This window comes from Ornithorhynchus anatinus, chromosome 20 (assembly GCF_004115215.2).
Source record: "Ornithorhynchus anatinus isolate Pmale09 chromosome 20, mOrnAna1.pri.v4, whole genome shotgun sequence".
Classification (NCBI taxonomy): domain Eukaryota; kingdom Metazoa; phylum Chordata; class Mammalia; order Monotremata; family Ornithorhynchidae; genus Ornithorhynchus; species Ornithorhynchus anatinus.
The window spans coordinates 14,179,410-14,196,310 of NC_041747.1; the positions used below are offsets into that span (position 1 = coordinate 14,179,410).

A 16,901-nucleotide genomic window follows, 5' to 3' on the forward strand; every position below is an offset into this window, starting at 1 on the left:
AGACCGTGAGCCCTACATAGGACAACCTGATTACCTTATATCTACCCCAGTGCTTAAAACAGTGCTTGGCACATAGTAAGCACTTAACAAATACCAACATTATTATTATTATTATTGTTATGTCTCTCTCCCCTATTCTAGACTGTGAGCCCGTAGTGGGCAGGGATTGTGTCTTTTTTTTGCTATAGTGTACTTTCCAAATGCTTAATACAGTACTCTGCACAGAGTAAGCACTCAATAAATACAATTAAATGAATGAGTGAATGGCTCCTTACACAAATTGATATTGCCCTGCATCTTGTAGACAAATGCTCTTTCACACTCCTTCTCTGTGGTTAATTTCCCAAATAACCAGTTTATCAATCAGTGGTATTTATTGAGCACCTACTGGGTGAATTGCACTGTATTAGTGCTTGGGAGAGCGGATCTTACCAATCAGTGGAGAAACAGACATTCAAATAAATTTCAGGTGGAAAAAGCAATGGACTATAAGGATTTGCACCTTAAATGCTGCGAGGGCAGGATGAGTAAGTGCATAGATGGTGCGATAGGGAGGGAAAATAGAGTGGGGAGAAAGGAGCTTAGTTGGAGAAGGCTTCCTGGAGGAGATGTAATTTTAGTAGGACTTTGAAGATGGGGAGGGCAAACCTCTTTGGCTGAATTTTGAATTATTTTCATGTTTTTATCTCTCTCTTCTCTCTGTCTTCCCTCTTCTCCTTTCCTGCTTTCCTGTTTTCAATCCTACCCTCTCCTTTTCTCCCTTCCATCCCTTCTCCCTCCCCCATCTCTCTCCCACCCCCACTTGCTTCTGCATTTGTAGTGCTCAGTACTGAATGAGAAACTTGACCAGCTGCTCCAGGCGCTCCATGCCGAAGCCCAAGCCTCACCAGCTCCCCCGACCATCAGCCCCCCCATTGTAGAGGAAGAACCCGGGGACTTTTCAAGTGAAGACTCCTCCCTGACAGACAGTAAAGAACAGCCTTTGGAGGGCATCACAAAATCTTCCACGCAGAAAATCTTCAAACCAAGGGAGTTGATGTTGCGAGCAAACAGTTTAAAGAAAGCAGTGAGGCAGATCATTGAACAAGCTGAAAAAGGTGCAGTGTTTGGGTAAAGAGTATAACAGTTTCCCTCTTAAAAACGAAAATGACATCATTTGGGAATGGTGCAGGGTATTCTTTCAGATGCAGAAAGTGGAAGATAGGGTCCTAAAAGTGAATTTCTTCTCCACACTATTTTTGGAAGCTGTAATATTTGAAAAACTGCAATATTTTAGTGTTGAGACATGCACTTTCGAAGTGATATTTACATTGTATCTCTGAGACGGTGATCTAGTTTGCTCACATGGTGAGAGCTGGCTTTTTTATTCACAATAATGGTTTGCTTGTGAAATCTGACAGCTTTATTCTACTACTGTCTCTCTCTTAAATTTGAGCATTTTATATATTTTCATAATTTATTGGTGCACTTCAGTACTATCAAACATTAAATAATGTTGTAAAATTTGAAAGAAAAAGCCCAAACATTGTCTAGCTCTAAGGAATGAAAGCAACAAATGCGTCAAACATTAGTGTTAATTCAAATTGATTAGCTAATTAGTCAATTGATTTTTAAAGTTCAAAAAAAAAATAGGTCATGCTTTGCCAAATTTACGAACAGCATAGCCTGTTGGGAAAAGTGTGGATCTGGGAGTCTTGAGACATAGGTTCTACTTCTGACTCTGCTACTTGCCTGCTGTGAGACATTGGGCAAGTCGCTTAACTTTTGTGTGCCTTAGTTTTCTCATCTGTAAAAATGGCGATAAGATTAGTTCACCTTTGACTGTGAACTCCATGAGGGTCAAGAATTATTTTTTAGTTCTAATTTTTAGTGAGGTTTCGATTGTGATTCATTGCCATCATGGAGAATATTTACTCGTGGCTCAGTGGAAAGAGCACGGGCTTTGGAGTCAGAGGTCATGGGTTCGAATGCCGGCTCGGCCGCTTGTCAGCTGTGTGACTTTGAGCAAGTCACTTAACTTCTCGGTGCCTCGGTTACCTCATCTGTAAAATGGGAATTAAAACTGTGAGCCCCATGTGGAACAACCTGATTCCCCTGTGTCTACCCCAGCGCTTAGAACAGTGCTTGGCACATAGTAAGCGCTTAACAAATACCAACATTATTATTATTATTAACGTTATTATTCTAACAAGGTCTGAACATGGGAATCTCACTGAGGGAAATCAAGCGCTTAGTAGAGTGCTCTGCACATGGTTAGTGCTTAAATACCACTGGGAATTCTGGACTTACCTTTCTCCTCTTTTTTAGTTGTGGATGAGCAGAACAGTCACACGGAAGATCAAGGGATCCAATCTCCTCCCATAGATGATAGTAAAGAAGCAGATGAATTTAAAGAAGATGATAAAGATGATGATGCAAAAGAGTGTCTATCTGGTGAGATGCCTTTAATTCTCTGGTAGACTATGGTAAACTGTGACTTGGAATTTATTTTCCCAAAAACAGCTCTTTTTCTGAGCCAAAAGAACTGATGATTATGAAAAAGGCTAATTCCATGACTGTGCTAACAGAGTTCCTGGCAAGAACTTTATGTAGACTTATTGTAAAACAAGGCAGTAAAAATTGTATTGTGGAATCTTGAGGAGCAAATGTAAAAGTTTATAAAAATAGACTTTGGGGAGACTCTCCATCTGAACCCTCCTGAATAGAAACAAAAAAGTCGCTTGAATGGCCTTTTAGGTCCAAATGGAACCTATAGAATGACCTGGAATTGAGAGACAGTAACGAAAGCCAAGAAATTCTTCCCACCAGAGAAGTCAGCTTTCAGTTTGAAAATACTCATCTGATCTAATTATTCGCTGCTTTTACAGTTGGCAAATATTTCTAAGTTGTGTTTGGTCCTGGGTTATTAATTTAATAGATGTACCAGAAAAAGTGGCATAGGCTTATCCTGGGAGGAGAAAAAAGTAAGGCAATCAAGAAACTGAGGGGACAAGTCTAGCACAATTAATCAGAAAAAGTGCTGTTTGTTTTCAATCTAAGTAGTTATGAATTTCCAAGAGGAGTCATTAAATGAAGCTATTTTTAGAGTGTTGCCTGGCAATATGTAAACCTCCTAGAAGATGTTGAGGACATAAATCTTTGATGGACATTCTGAACCATCGCAGGGAGATTTTGATTGATTACTTCAAATTTTAGTGTATAAATAGAATAGAGGGAAAATCTTAAACACATTGTCTCCTCGTTTAGATTTGCTCAGTTCCTAGGCAGGAAACATTCAGAACCAAGGAGAAGCATCCGTGATCCGGGTGGGTTTGACTTGCAGGCAATCACTGATTCTTAGATTAATCCCTGTCTTTTGTTGTTGCTAAACTATACGATTCGTAAATCTGATACGTGTGAATTAGAGTTCGTTCCCGTGCTGTCAGCGGGAAGCTCTGTTGAATAAGAAACCGTGAAACACGAATTCAGTTGCCTGCAGAGAGACATCAGTTTTTAGGCTTCAGAACTAGGCTGATTTTGTTCAGAGAATGAGCAACAACACGTTACTTTCAGCACGTTACTTTTATTACAGTTTATCCCCCGGAGTCCCACCTATCACAATAAAAAGCAACCATTCTGAATCTTCCGTTCAGTGGAACTAGCCCGTTCTTGAACCCAGATTACATAGATGGCATTTTTCCAGAGATTGTGAAAATAGCATTGAGTGTTTCTCCGTGACATTGAGGAGAGTGAGATGATAGTTTGGGATTTTTTTTTTTAAGAGTTGAATCATTTAATGTTATTTGTGGCTTGTAAGTATCCACCCTAGCCCTTAGTACAGTCCCTGGTACATTGGAAGCACTTAACAAATGCTCTCATTATTATTATTATTATTATTATTATTGTTAGAGGGTAGCACCCAGTGCCGCTGGGAGCCAAGTTGTTATTTTATCAGTAATTTTTATTTGTACTGATGTCTGTCTCCCCTCCTCTGACTGCAAGCTCATGGTAGGCAGGGAATGTATCTGCTTATTGTTGTACTGTATTTCACCAAGTGTTTAGCACACGGTAAGCGCTCAATAAATACAATTGAATTGAATTGAGGGAAGGGCAGTGCCGAGGGTCGTCTTGGTTCGGGGTGAGTTAAAAGAGTAGAAGTCTGTCCTTGACTCTCCTCCTCCTCACTCTGGGGTGACTCCCTGATGCCTCTTTGTCCCTCCCAGCAGCACCCTGCCCTAGGGGACGCCATTCCAGTCAATCGTATTTATTGAGCGCTTACTGTGTGTGGAGCACTGTTCTAAGCACTTGGGAGAGTAGCACGCAACAATAAGCAGACACATTCCCTGCCTACAGTGAGTTTTCAGTCTAGAGGGGAGCCCCAGAGAACAGCCATTCTGTGGGGCAGCAGGAGGTGGGGGGATCCGGGAGGAGCCGGAGACCTGAGTGTTCCTTCCTTCCCTCCTTCCTCCGCTCTGGGTGATGCCCAGAACCGGAGGGCCTCTCGGAGCCTTTACCGAAACTGTCCTACCCTCCGTGCCACCTGGATACCCAAGCAAAGAGGTCTGAAGAGGGTCATGGCTAATGGCGTGGGCTAAGTCATTCTGAAGATCCACGCTGCCTTCTCTACCCATTTCTGTAATTACCACACGAGAGGCTCTGTGAATCTGAATGTAGGATGGTTTTATGTTGATTACCTTGTCTCCTTGTTTATCCATGAGATTGGAGGCATTGTGATACCTGCAGACTTGTCTGGTCTTTGAAGTGGTCTTTTTTTGGTATTTTTTTAAATGTATTTAAGTGCCTACTATGTTCTAGGCATTGTACTAAGTGCTGGGATAGATACAAGCTAATCAAGCTGGACCCAGTCCTACTGTGGGACTCACAGTCTAAATCCCCATTTTACAGTTGAGGTAACTGAGGCACAAAGAAGTGAAGTGACTTGCCCAAGATCACATAGCAGACAAGTGGCAGAGCCAAGATTAGATCCCAGGTCCTTCTGACTCCCAGGCCTGAGCTCTTCATCAACCTCAATCTCGTCCACCTCACCACCGACCTTCCCCCAACATCCTGCCTCTAACCTGGAACGCCCTCCTTCTTCATATGTGACAGACAGTTATTCTCCCCTCCTTCAAAGCCTTATGAAGGCACATCTCCTCCAAGACGCCTTCCCTCTCTAAACCCTCCTTTCCTCTTCTCTCACTCCCTGTCATCGTGACTTGCTCCCTTTATTCATCCCTCCTCCCAGCCCCACGACACTTACGAATATATATGAAATTTTATTTATTTACATTAATATCAGTCTCTCCCTCTAGGCTGTAAGGTTGTTGCGGGCAGGGAATGTGTCTGTGATATTGTTATATTGTTTTCTCCCAAGCTCTTAGGGCCGTGCCCTGCACACAGTAAGCGCTCAGTAAATAGAATTGATAGACTGACTGACTCTAACTACTACAACGCTGCTTCTCAGAAGTAATACCCTGCTGTGAACTGTGCGGTGCTCAGTAAATATTTAATGATGATGGTAATACCTAGGAATTAGTGTACCACTTTAGTTTCATATGAAAATGTTCCTTTGAGAATCCGTCCGTTTCGTCCAAATAGACAGTCAACAACAACCTACAATCTGACATTATTAGATAGTTCTGAAAGAACCGAAGCCTCAAAAATTTTCTTCAACCTGCAAAACATGCTTCGATTCTGCAGATACCCACTGATGGTACCTCCTCACCCTCCAACCACCCCCTCCTCCTTGCGGTGATTCCTATTCACTAACTATCACTTTCTTGTAATTTAGAGGTTTTTTTCTCCTACAGCTAAAACTGCACCTCGATCACCTGATAGGCGTACAAGTGGAGTGTTTTCCCAGCCTAGTTCTGTCTCTGGCCCAGTCACGGCAGCCAACAAAGAAAATCTCCCTGTGCTTAACACCAGGATAATCTGCCCAGGTAGTAATAATAATGATAATAATAATAATGATATTTGGTATGTGCTTATTATAAGGCAAACACTGTACTAAGTGTGGGGTAGACATAAGATATGCAGATTGGTTACAGCCCCGCCCCAACACAAGGCTTATGGGCTTATGGGGAGGGACAACAGATATTTGATCCCCATTTTACAGGTAAGGAAACTTGAGGCACAGGCTGTTCCCAAGAATTTAGCACACTGTTCTGCCCACAGTAAGCCTTCAATAAATATCACCAATTGACTCTCAGGTCGATAATGTCGAGGCGAGCTGGGGTTTGGGGTCGTCCCTCCACCACTCGTCAGGCAGTGGCTTTTGGAGGAGGAGGAGGAGGACCCGAAGACGCTGCCGTCACCGTCAGCCCTCCGAGATTCTGTTTTAGGCCCTCGTGGCCACCTTGATAACTCTAAGGAGGAGCACCAGGGGACAATGGATTTGGAGAGACAGGCATCAGACCCCCTTGTCTCCTCATTCCCACTTTTCCCTTTATGGTCTCCTCCCCTCTGGTTACCTCCTTATTCATTATTGAGCGATTACTGTATGCAAAGTACTGTATTAATCACTTGGGCGAGTACAGTATAATCAGAAACAGTCACATTCCCTGTCCACAATGAGCTTACAGTCTTATATTCCCCTCTTCCTCTCCCCATCCAACCTGGTTCCCCTGTTTTGAAGCCATTCCTCCCTTAGAAGCAGTATAGTCTAGTGGAAAGAACACAGATTGGGGTTCAGAAGACCTAGACCCAGCCCTGTTAACTTGCCTGCTGTGTGGCCCTAGGCAAGTACAGTTCTGATCCAGAATGGCACGTCATTTCTTCCATATTTGGAATTCTGTAATGTGTGATTGATTGATTGTGTTTTCTTTTTTCCTTCCGAGCAGGTTTAAGAGCGGGATTAGCTGCCTCAATTGCCGGGAGTTCAATTATCAGCAAGATGTTACTCGCAAACATCGATCCATTTGGGGCTACGCCATTTATTGACCCAGACCCAGATTCACTGTAAGAAAATACGCTTTTGGTTTTTAGAAATGTATTGGAATTTGAACTTTCCCTCAGTGCAAATCTTTCTTTGAATGGTACTTTTAAAACTGTTTTCTCCTAGTACTTGGTAGCTTTTGACGATGAACACTGAAACAATATAAGAGAATCCCCAAGTTTAAAATGCTGATTTGTTTGCGATAATTGTATTTATCGACATGATTGGGGCGGTTGATTATGGTATTTGTTAAGCACTTACTATGTGTCGAGCTGTTCCAAGTGCCGGGGTAGATACAAATCAATCAGGTGGGACACAGTCTCTGTCCCATATGGGGCTTACAGTCCAAGTAGGAGGGAGAACAGACAATCCTCATTTTACAGATGAGGAAACTGAGGCGCTGAGAAGTTGAATGGCTTGCCCGAGGTCACACAGCTGGCAGTTGGTGGAGCCGGAATTAGAACCCAGATCCTCTGACTCCCAGGCCCATTTTTTCCTAAGTATAAATAAATATTTTACCTTTATTTTTTTAATGTAGAGAAGGATATTCAGAAAAATGTGTCATGAACAATTACTTTGGAATTGGATTAGATGCCAAAATTTCATTAGAATTTAACAATAAGCGAGAGGAGCATCCAGAGAAATGCAGGTATTTCCAACTCTAATAATGTTCTTATCTAAGATGTATTTTTTCTTCCTTTTCATTACTCTTTGTTGTAATATTGTTTTTACTTTTAATTCTTTTCTTCTAAGGAAGAAGAGCTGCGCGTTTTACTTCATTAATTCATTTTATTCATTTTCAGAAGTCGGACTAAAAACATGATGTGGTATGGCGTGCTTGGAACCAAGGAGTTATTGCAGAGGACTTATAAGAATTTGGAACAAAAAGTTCAGCTCGAGGTAGAATCGTTTATTTCAACGAGTTTTGCTTTTTGGGTTTTTATGGAGCTCATTTAGGAAAAGTGCTGTTGAGATTAGATTTGGGCAGTTCCCAGCTGTTTACCAGCAGCCCCAACAGTCAACAACCACCTCCTCAACCTCCTCCCTAAAAACTATCCTCACTCTGTTCCTCTTTTCATAGTCATTACATACTTCTCTTCTAACAGTAATAATAATAATAGTGGTATTTGTTAAGCAGTTACTATGTCCCAGGGACTGTACTAAGTGCTGGGGTGGATACCAGCAAATTCTAGTTGGACACAGTCCCTGTCCCACTTGGAACTCAGTGGGACCCCATTTTACAGATGAGGGAACTAAGGCACAGAGAGGTGACTTGCCTAAGGTCACACAGCAGACAGGTGGCAGAACTGGGATTAGAACCCAGGTCCTTCTGACTCCCAGGCCCGAGCTCTATCCACAAGACCACGTTGCCCTCTTTGTCTGCTTGCCTTCTTCTATCACCATCATTAATATTCTCTCCTTGGTGAAACAACAGTAAATCATTGCCATCGGTTAACTGTGGGCAGGGAAAGTATCTGTGTGTTGTTATATTGTACTCTCCCTAGTGCTTAGAACAGTGCTTTGCACACAGTAAGCTCTCAATAAATACAATTGAATGAATGAATGAGTGAGTTACTGCTTTTCAGCAGCCTGGAAATGCCCCCACACCTAGGGAATTTTTTGTGCGTAAGGTTGAGTTATGCATCAGAGAGGGATTCCCTGGCATCCAGCGTTGGGTTGGTTCCTGGGTTGGTTCAGCTTTCAGCATAAGGAATCTGAGATTCTGAGATTTGGAATCTGAGAATCTGAGAACCATATGTGCATTAATTCATTAAAGAATATTCACGGTTCCAGATATAAGAAAAACGTAACAATTTTGAAGATTTCAACCTGTTTCTGAATTCCTTAGAAAGTGTCTGGATAGTGGAACCCTCAATCATGATTATCATCATGATTGATTGATCGATTGATTCCTAAATCTAAATCTCCAGCCCTGACCCCTCTCTTTTTCTGGTGTTTCTTATTTCCTCCTGCTCTCGGGACATTTCTACTTGGATGTCTCATCGACACCTCAAACTTAACATGCCCGAAACAGAACTCCTTATCCTCTAACCCAGAGGATAGCACTATCCTCCCTTCTCGCAAGCCCATAACCATGGAGATGGCCTCAACTGAGCTCTCATTCAATGCGCATTTCAGTCTGTCACCAAGTCTGGTCAGTTCTATCTTCACAACATTGCTAAAATCCACCCGTTCCCCTCCGTCCAAACTGCTGCCATGCTGATCCAAGCACTTATGCTATGCCACCTTGATTTCTGCAGCATGGCTTAGTGGCAAGAGCCCGGGCTTGGGAGTGAGAGGACGCGGGTTCTAATCCCGGCTCCACCGCTTGTCTGCTGCGTGACCTTGGACAAGCCACTTAACTTCTCTGTGCCTCAGTTGCCTCATCTGTAAAATGGGGACTGTGAGCCCCACGTGAGACAACCTGATTACCTCGTCTCTACCCCAGCACTTAGACCTGTGGCCCATAGTAAGCGCTTAACAAATGCAATCATTATTATTATCGTTACTGTGTCCGCCTCCTCGCTGACCCCCCGAACTCCTGTCTGTCCTCACTCCATTGCGTACTTCACTCTGCTGCGTGGATTATTTTTTTAAAAAATGTTCAATCCATTGTCATTTGTTCATTCAATCGTATTTATTGAGCGCTTACTAGGTGCACAGCACTTATAATGTTGGTATTTGTTAAGCGCTTACTATGTGCAGAGCACTGTTCTAAGCGCTGGGGTAGACACAAGGGAATCAGGTTATCCCACGTGGGGCTCACAGTCTTAATCCCCATTTTACAGATGAGGTAACTGAGGCACAGAGAAGTTAAGTGACTTGCCCACAGTCACACAGCTGACAAGTGGCAGAGCCGGGATTTGAACTCATGATCTCTGACTCCAAAGCCCATGCTCTTTCCACTGAGCCACACTGCTTCTCTACTCTTCTCTACTTCTGTACTAAGTGCTTGGGAGAGTTCAATACAAAAGCAGTCACATTCCCTACCCATTACGAGCTCACAGTCTAGAGGGGGAGACAGACATTAATATACATAAATAAATTACAGATATATACATAGGTACTGTGGAGATGGGAGGGAGGATGAATGAAGGGAGCAAGTCAGGGCGATGCAGAAGGGAGTGGGGGAAGAGGAGAGGAGGGCTTAGGGCAGCTTGGAGGAGATGACATCCAGTCATCGCCTGACCCCCATACCAGGCTGGACCCAGCCCAAGAGCTTAGTGGAGCCAGCCAGAGGATCGAAAAGGCTGGTCCTTTCTAATTAATTTCATTATAGAAATCAGTCCTTTTGTCTCCATTCTCTCCACAATGTACTGGGCTTTTAGAATGGGTAAAAACATTTCATTTAGTACCAACACATTCCTTGCCTCAGAGTTGATAGAGACTATCAGAGAGTGCACAGCCATTTGAAGAAACAATTCTTGCTTACAGTCTAAAAGGGGAGATAGACACCAAGATAGACAACAGAGTTTAACAATATGCAAATAAATGGGTGGGTTGAGGGCCTGGTTGCTTAGGCCTCAAATGCAAAAATTGGCGGTAGGGGAAGTAATAGGGTGGGGAGATGAGAGATTAGCCAGGGAAGGCATTCTGGAGAAGATGTGATTTTTAGGAGGGCTTTGAAGATGGGGATAGTCATAATAATAATAATGATAATGTTGGTATTTGTTAAGCGCTTACTATGTGCCACGCACTGTTCTAAGCGCTGGGGTAGATACAGAGTAATCAGGTTGCCCCACGTGAGGCTCACAGTTAATCCCCATTTTTCAGATGAGGGAACCGAGGCCCAGAGAAGTTAAGTGACTCGCCCACAGTCACACAGCTGCCAAGTGGCAGAGCCGGGATTCGAACTCATGACCTCTGACTCCCAAGCCCGTGCTCTTTCCACTGAGCCACGCTGCTTCTCTAGTCATGGTTTGCTGACTAGGAATGGGGAGGCAATTCCAAGCAAGAGGTTGACATTTAACTCCCTGCTCAAACCCCTATTTATTTGCCATTTGTTTGTGTTTTTTTTTTAACTTGGAACATTTTAACAGGGATGACTCTTTAAGAAAAGCCTCACAAGATGGCTGGCAGTAGTGGTGCAGCATTCTCAGTCCTCGTCCATATTTGGAATTATCTTAGAAACAGTCTTACCCATTATCTCTGACTTTTTTATATTTCAGTGTGATGGACAGTATATTCCCCTCCCAAGCCTACAAGGCATAGCTGTACTAAACATCCCAAGTTACGCTGGCGGAACTAATTTCTGGGGTGGAACTAAAGAAGACGATGTAAGTAGCGTTCGTGAACATTTGACACGCTCTCATCGTGGTGCTGTTCGGTGAATTTGAATACAACCCCGCCCTTCACTGAGACATTCTATTTTTAACGTTCTTTCACGTTCGTGCCGTTGAATTTTGACGCCAGAAGTCACTTAGAATGCTGTCTCCGTCTAGACAACTTGCTAAGACTACCTTGTTTGAAGGCCTTCTTTTCCGCTTCTCTTTCACCTCCCCTCTAGACTGAACGCTCCTCCCGATCGTTGCCTGGCTACTATGCCCAGGTGCGCTGCGTCAGCTTGAGAAGCAGTGTTGCCCAGTGGTTAAAGCACGGGCCTAGGAGTCAGAAGGACCTGGGCTCTAATCCCGGCCCCGCCACTTGTCTGCTCTGTGACCTGGGGCAAGTCGCTTCACTTCTCTGTGCCTCCATTCCCTCATCTGTACAATGGGACTCTGGTACGAACTGTATCCAACCTGACCGCCTTCTGTCTGCCCCATCGCTTAGAGCAGTGGCTGGCACATAATAAGCGCTTAACAAATGCCATTTAAAAAATCAAAAAGGATGGGTCCTTGGTTTTGACCCATAAAGGACCAGTCCCTCTGTTTGAACCTGCCTCTTGGCATTCTGATTTTGGAATAGCCTGTACTCAAGAGGCGTAGTAATAATAGCAGTAGTGGCTGTCCTGAAGGCTCAACTCCTCCAGGAGGCCTTCCCAGATTAAGCCCCCCTTTTCCTCTGCCCCATCACCCCAACCCGCTCCCTTTCCTCTACCCACCCCCCCGCCCCACAGCACTTGTGTATATATGTACAGATTTATAATTCTAAATCTTTTTATTAATGATGTGTATCGATCAATAATTCTATTTATTATTAGGCCACCGATGCCCGTTTACTTGTTTCGATGTTCGTCTCCCCCCTTCTAGACTGTGAGCCTATGGTGGGCAGGGATTGTCTCTCTCTGTTGCTGAATTGTACTCCCCAAGCGCTTAGTACAGTGCTGTGTAAGCGCTCAGTAAATACATTAAATGATTGAATGAATGGTCATCGTACCAGCAGCAGCATTCATGGTCATTTTTACTGCATCCACACTAATTGCGTTAAGCTATTGGAAAGTACAAAACAGAAGTGGCCTGATACTTGCCCGTAGGGATCTTATTATTATTATTATCATGGCAGGTATTAAGCACTTGCTCTGTGCTAAGCACAAGGTAGATACAAGGTGAAGAAAGCAGATATAGTCCCACCCAGGGCTCGCAATCTGTATTATCCCCATTTTACAGATGAAGAAATTGAGATCCAGAGGGATGAATCGACTTACCCAGGGTCACACAGCAATCCACTGGCAGAAACGGGACTTGAACCCGGGTTAAGTGCTTAGTTCAGTGCTTCGCACACAGTCAGCGCTCAATAGATACGATTGAATGAACGAATGGGTCACGAGACTTCCAGGCCCATTCGCTATCCACTGGACCACACTGCTTAATGGGAAGGAGACAGGCATTAAAATATGGGTATAGATAAGTGCGTAAGTGCTGGAAATTTGTCTGGGTTTGTATACACGGTCAGTGGTATTTACTGAGCACTTTCAGTGTACAGAGCACTGCCCTAAGCACTTGAGAAAGTACAATTCAACCAAGTTGGTAGACATATTTCCTGCGTACGAGGAGCTTATAGTCTAGATCGGGAGAGACGGTCGGTGAAATCAATTATGGATATGTTCGGAAGTGCAGTGGGGCTGAGGCTGTGGTGAATATCAAGTGCTTCTCAAGCATACAGGTGACATAGAAGAGAGAAGGGAGCAGGGGAAATGAGGGCTCAGTCGGGGAGGCTTCTTGGAGATGTGATTTTCTTAGGACTTTAACCGTGGGGAGAATGCTGATCCGTCGTATATGAATGGAGAGATAATTTCAGGCCAAAAGGAGGATTGAATATATGTGATTTGTCTACCATATGAGTATTAGACGTGTAATTTAGAAAGGAGGTGAAAATGTATGCCCCCCTAAATTTGAAGTCTGAAGTGGATGATGAGTATTTTTTATTAACATTCATTTAATCTCTAAGTGACATAAGCTCCCTATGGGCAGGGATCATGTCCACCAACTCTATTGTATTTTCCCAAGCGTTTAATACAGTGCTCTGAACTCAATAAAATACCACTGCTTGGTAAAAATCATATTATTTGTCAGTATGTAATTATTTTCTGTCTTCTCTAAGTACTGCTGCACTCAGTCAAATACAGTTACACATTTTTCCTCACTACATGAATTGTTACTGAAAGAACCCAGCCTTTTGGAATACTTGAAATGAACGCAGAAATTATGGCCAACTTTATTGGCCTTTAATTAATGAAACATTTATGTGCTTGTGGGATTTTCGGAATGCCCCAGGATGTCATTTTGTCGTTCCAGTACAACCTTAATGAAAATAAGAAATGTTTTGAGGGCTATTTTATACCAGAGTGAAACATTTTAAAATAAACTGGATATCTGCCAAATAATTTGTAAGCAGGTTTTTTGGGGGCAGGTGTAAGTTTCACTTGAGTTTGGATCATTTTCCCTAGACCGTATTTGAATTTCAAACTTGTTTTTTTTTTCATTAGGTGACTGGGGTTTTTTCTAAATTCTACAATTATTTTATGATTAACAAGGGCTTTGGTTCCTGCTATTTTACTTTTTCTCATGTTCATCCTCTTTTTCCCTTATCCTGTAATTAGCAGAATGTTCCGTTACAAGCATTCTGCTCCAACGAAAGTGAATTGTGTGGGAGGTTTGAAGTCTGATGCTTCGTCTGAATCTCGTACGTGTCTTTTCTCTTCAGATATTTGGTGCCCCATCATTTGATGACAAGATTTTGGAGGTCGTGGCGGTTTTTGGGAGCATGCAGATGGCAGTTTCAAGAGTCATTAAACTACAGCATCACCGAATAGCTCAAGTATGTCCCCCTCGGCGGGGTCGTCCTACAATCTGCACTCCTTCCTGTTCAGCTCTGGAGAAAAGTCAGTTGTCAGGCAGGGATGGGGAAATCTATCACCTTGCCCTCTTCTACCATACCTCGCTTCTCTCCTGCTTCAACCCAGCCCTCACACTTCGCTCCTCTAAAACCAGCCTAGTCACTGTACTTTGCCTCACCGCCGACCTCCCGCCAACGTCCTGCCTCTGGCCTGGAACACCCTCCCTCCTTCTCTCCGACAGAAAAGTACTCCCTCCCCGCATTTAAAGCTTTATTGAAGGCCCATCTCCTCCAAGAGACCTCCCTTATTTAAGTCTCCTTTTCCCCTTCTCCCACTCCCTTCTGCGTCACCCCGACTTGCTACCTGTATTCATCACACCCACCCTTAGCCCCACAGCGGTTAGATACATATCCATAACTTATTTAAGTATAGTAATGTCTGTCTCCCCCTCTAGACTGTTAGCTCACTGTGGGCAGGGAACCTGTCAAGCCAGTTATGTGCACTGCACACAGTAGACGCTCATCAAATACAATTGAGTCATTGATTGACTGATTGAGCTGCTTGGAGCACGGGCGTCCACCTATGGACGGATCACCACGATGGCCATCTTGTTAGTAGGGCTGCTCAGCCTTGCCTCATGGTATGCCGAGCTCAAGCTGTTCTCATTTTCCCCCCTCCCTCCCCGCTCGCAGCAAGCTCTGAGGTGGGCCAGACAAATACCGCAGGGGTGGACACAGACACATGCTCCCCCCAATCTTTTTTAAAAATGGTATTTGTTAAGCATATACTATGTGCCGGGCACTATATTAAGATCTGGGGTAGATGCAGGCTAATCACGTTAAACACAGTCCACGTCCCACATGGGGCTCACAGTCTTATTCCCCATTTCGCACACGAGCTAACTGAGGCTCAGAGAAGTGACGCAACTCGCCCAAGGTCCCGCATCTGACAAGCGGCAGCGCAGCCTAGTGAAAAGAGCACAGGCCTGGGAGTCAGAAGGATCTGGGTTCTAATTCCGACCCGCCACTTGTCCGCTGTGTGACTTGGGCAAGTCACATCACTTCTCTGGGGCTCAGTGACCTCATCTGGAAAATGGGGTTCAAGACCCCTATGTGGGACAGGGACTGGGTACACTTTGATTAGCCTATATCTACCCCAGATCTTAATACAGTGCTCGGCACATAGTAAATACCAAATACCGTTAAAAAAGCGCCAGAGCTGGGGATTAGAACATAGATTCTTCTGACTCCCAGGCCCGTGCTCTACCCACTAGGCAATACTGCTCCTGTATTGGGTCCTACCTGCACTGACAGCTCTGGGCAGGCTAAGCACCAGGGTTTGGCTGAGCTCATCCCCATCCCAGCCCCACAACACTTCTGCACGTATCTGTAATTTATTTACTGATATGAATGTCTGTCTCTCCCTCTACACTGTAAGCTCCTTGTGGGCAGGGAATGAGTCTGTTTAGTGTTATATTGTACTCTCCCAAGCTATTTACTATAGTGCTCTGCACAAAGTGAGTGTTCAATAAATACGATTCAGTAACCTTGCCAGTCACCAAGAATGCATATTGAGAGCCCCCATACACCTCTTCTCCTATTATCTATTCTTTCCCCTTCTCTGTCCTCTTCTCTTTCTTCTTTCCCTTTGTTCCTTCCCCTTTCTTCCTTCCCCTTCTCTCTCTTCCCCTTCCCTCTTCTCTCCTTCTTCTTCCCCCCCTTCCCCCTTTCCTGAAGTACTGACATCCTGTGTCACATAGAGCGTGGAGGGGTGAAGAGCATAAATAGTATATCTCTCTCTTTTTTTTTTCCACCAACTGCTCAAAGCTTTCATTTAGTTTGGCTCCTGCTTAAAAAATAATTCCCGACCTCTGGACTTTGTAATAGATTAATTAATGAAATATTGACTTTGAATTGTCAGCTTCTAGCAAGGCATGGTCAATGCTGACCGAACCGCAACAGCGTTTTCTTCCAGACCCCTCTGGCTAAAAGTCATTGTCTCCGTGAGGCAGCACGGTGCAGGTGGACTGTCAATTTCATAGATCTGGCGTGCTGGGAAAGACATCGTTTGTTGTATTTCAGTGTCGGTCAGTAAAGATCACCATTCTTGGAGACGAAGGGGTTCCGGTACAAGTTGACGGAGAGGCCTGGATCCAGCCCCCGGGGATCATTAAAATCGTACACAAAAACCGAGCCCAGATGCTAACGAGAGACAGGGTATGTATGTAGCAGGCACCACTTGCCATCTATGTTTGGTTTGAAATGCAGCAGTTTTGTCTGATAAAACAAAAAAACTTCAGTTAGGGGAAAAATTGAGCCAGAAGGTTAGGAGTACTCACCGTCTTAATCCCCATTTTGCAGATGAAGAACTGAGGCCCCGAGAAGGGAAGTGACTTGCCCCAGGTCACATAGCAGTCAAGTGGCAGAGTTGGGATTAGAACCCAGGTCCTTGTGACTCCCAGGCCCGGGCTCCATCCACTAGGGCATGTTGCGTCTCTGTTAGAACCAACTGTTCGGTTTGGTACTTTATCACAGCTCATGTTATGTGTGACATTAAGGAATTTAACCTTTGGCTGATTTTTAAAATTTTCGTATTCTACGTTTAGTGCTTCAAGAGTGATCCCAGAGACATTAAATCATATTTGATTCTTCAGTAGAATGGGGGAAAATAATCATTATATTCATTTCCTGGATATCCGTCGACTCTCACACAATTATTTTGGGGAAGAAAATCATCTCTCCACCTACTGTAGGATTAATGAATGATATT

General features: G+C 43.9%; 1 protein-coding gene across 8 annotated transcripts in view; it reads left to right on the forward strand.

Annotated features, from left to right (window-relative positions):
* The window catches only part of DGKH (diacylglycerol kinase eta), a 163,948-nt gene that overhangs the window by 117,931 nt on the left and 29,116 nt on the right, over positions 1-16,901 (forward strand). For all 8 annotated transcript variants that reach the window (XM_039914881.1, XM_029047846.2, XM_039914880.1 and 5 more), the window contains 9 exons: positions 821-1,097; positions 2,308-2,433; positions 5,790-5,921; positions 6,822-6,939; positions 7,455-7,565; positions 7,720-7,816; positions 11,086-11,193; positions 14,000-14,113; positions 16,214-16,348. In XM_039914881.1, the coding sequence (XP_039770815.1) occupies positions 821-1,097; positions 2,308-2,433; positions 5,790-5,921; positions 6,822-6,939; positions 7,455-7,565; positions 7,720-7,816; positions 11,086-11,193; positions 14,000-14,113; positions 16,214-16,348 (1,218 nt within the window). The remainder of the gene's footprint in view (positions 1-820; positions 1,098-2,307; positions 2,434-5,789; positions 5,922-6,821; positions 6,940-7,454; positions 7,566-7,719; positions 7,817-11,085; positions 11,194-13,999; positions 14,114-16,213; positions 16,349-16,901) is intronic.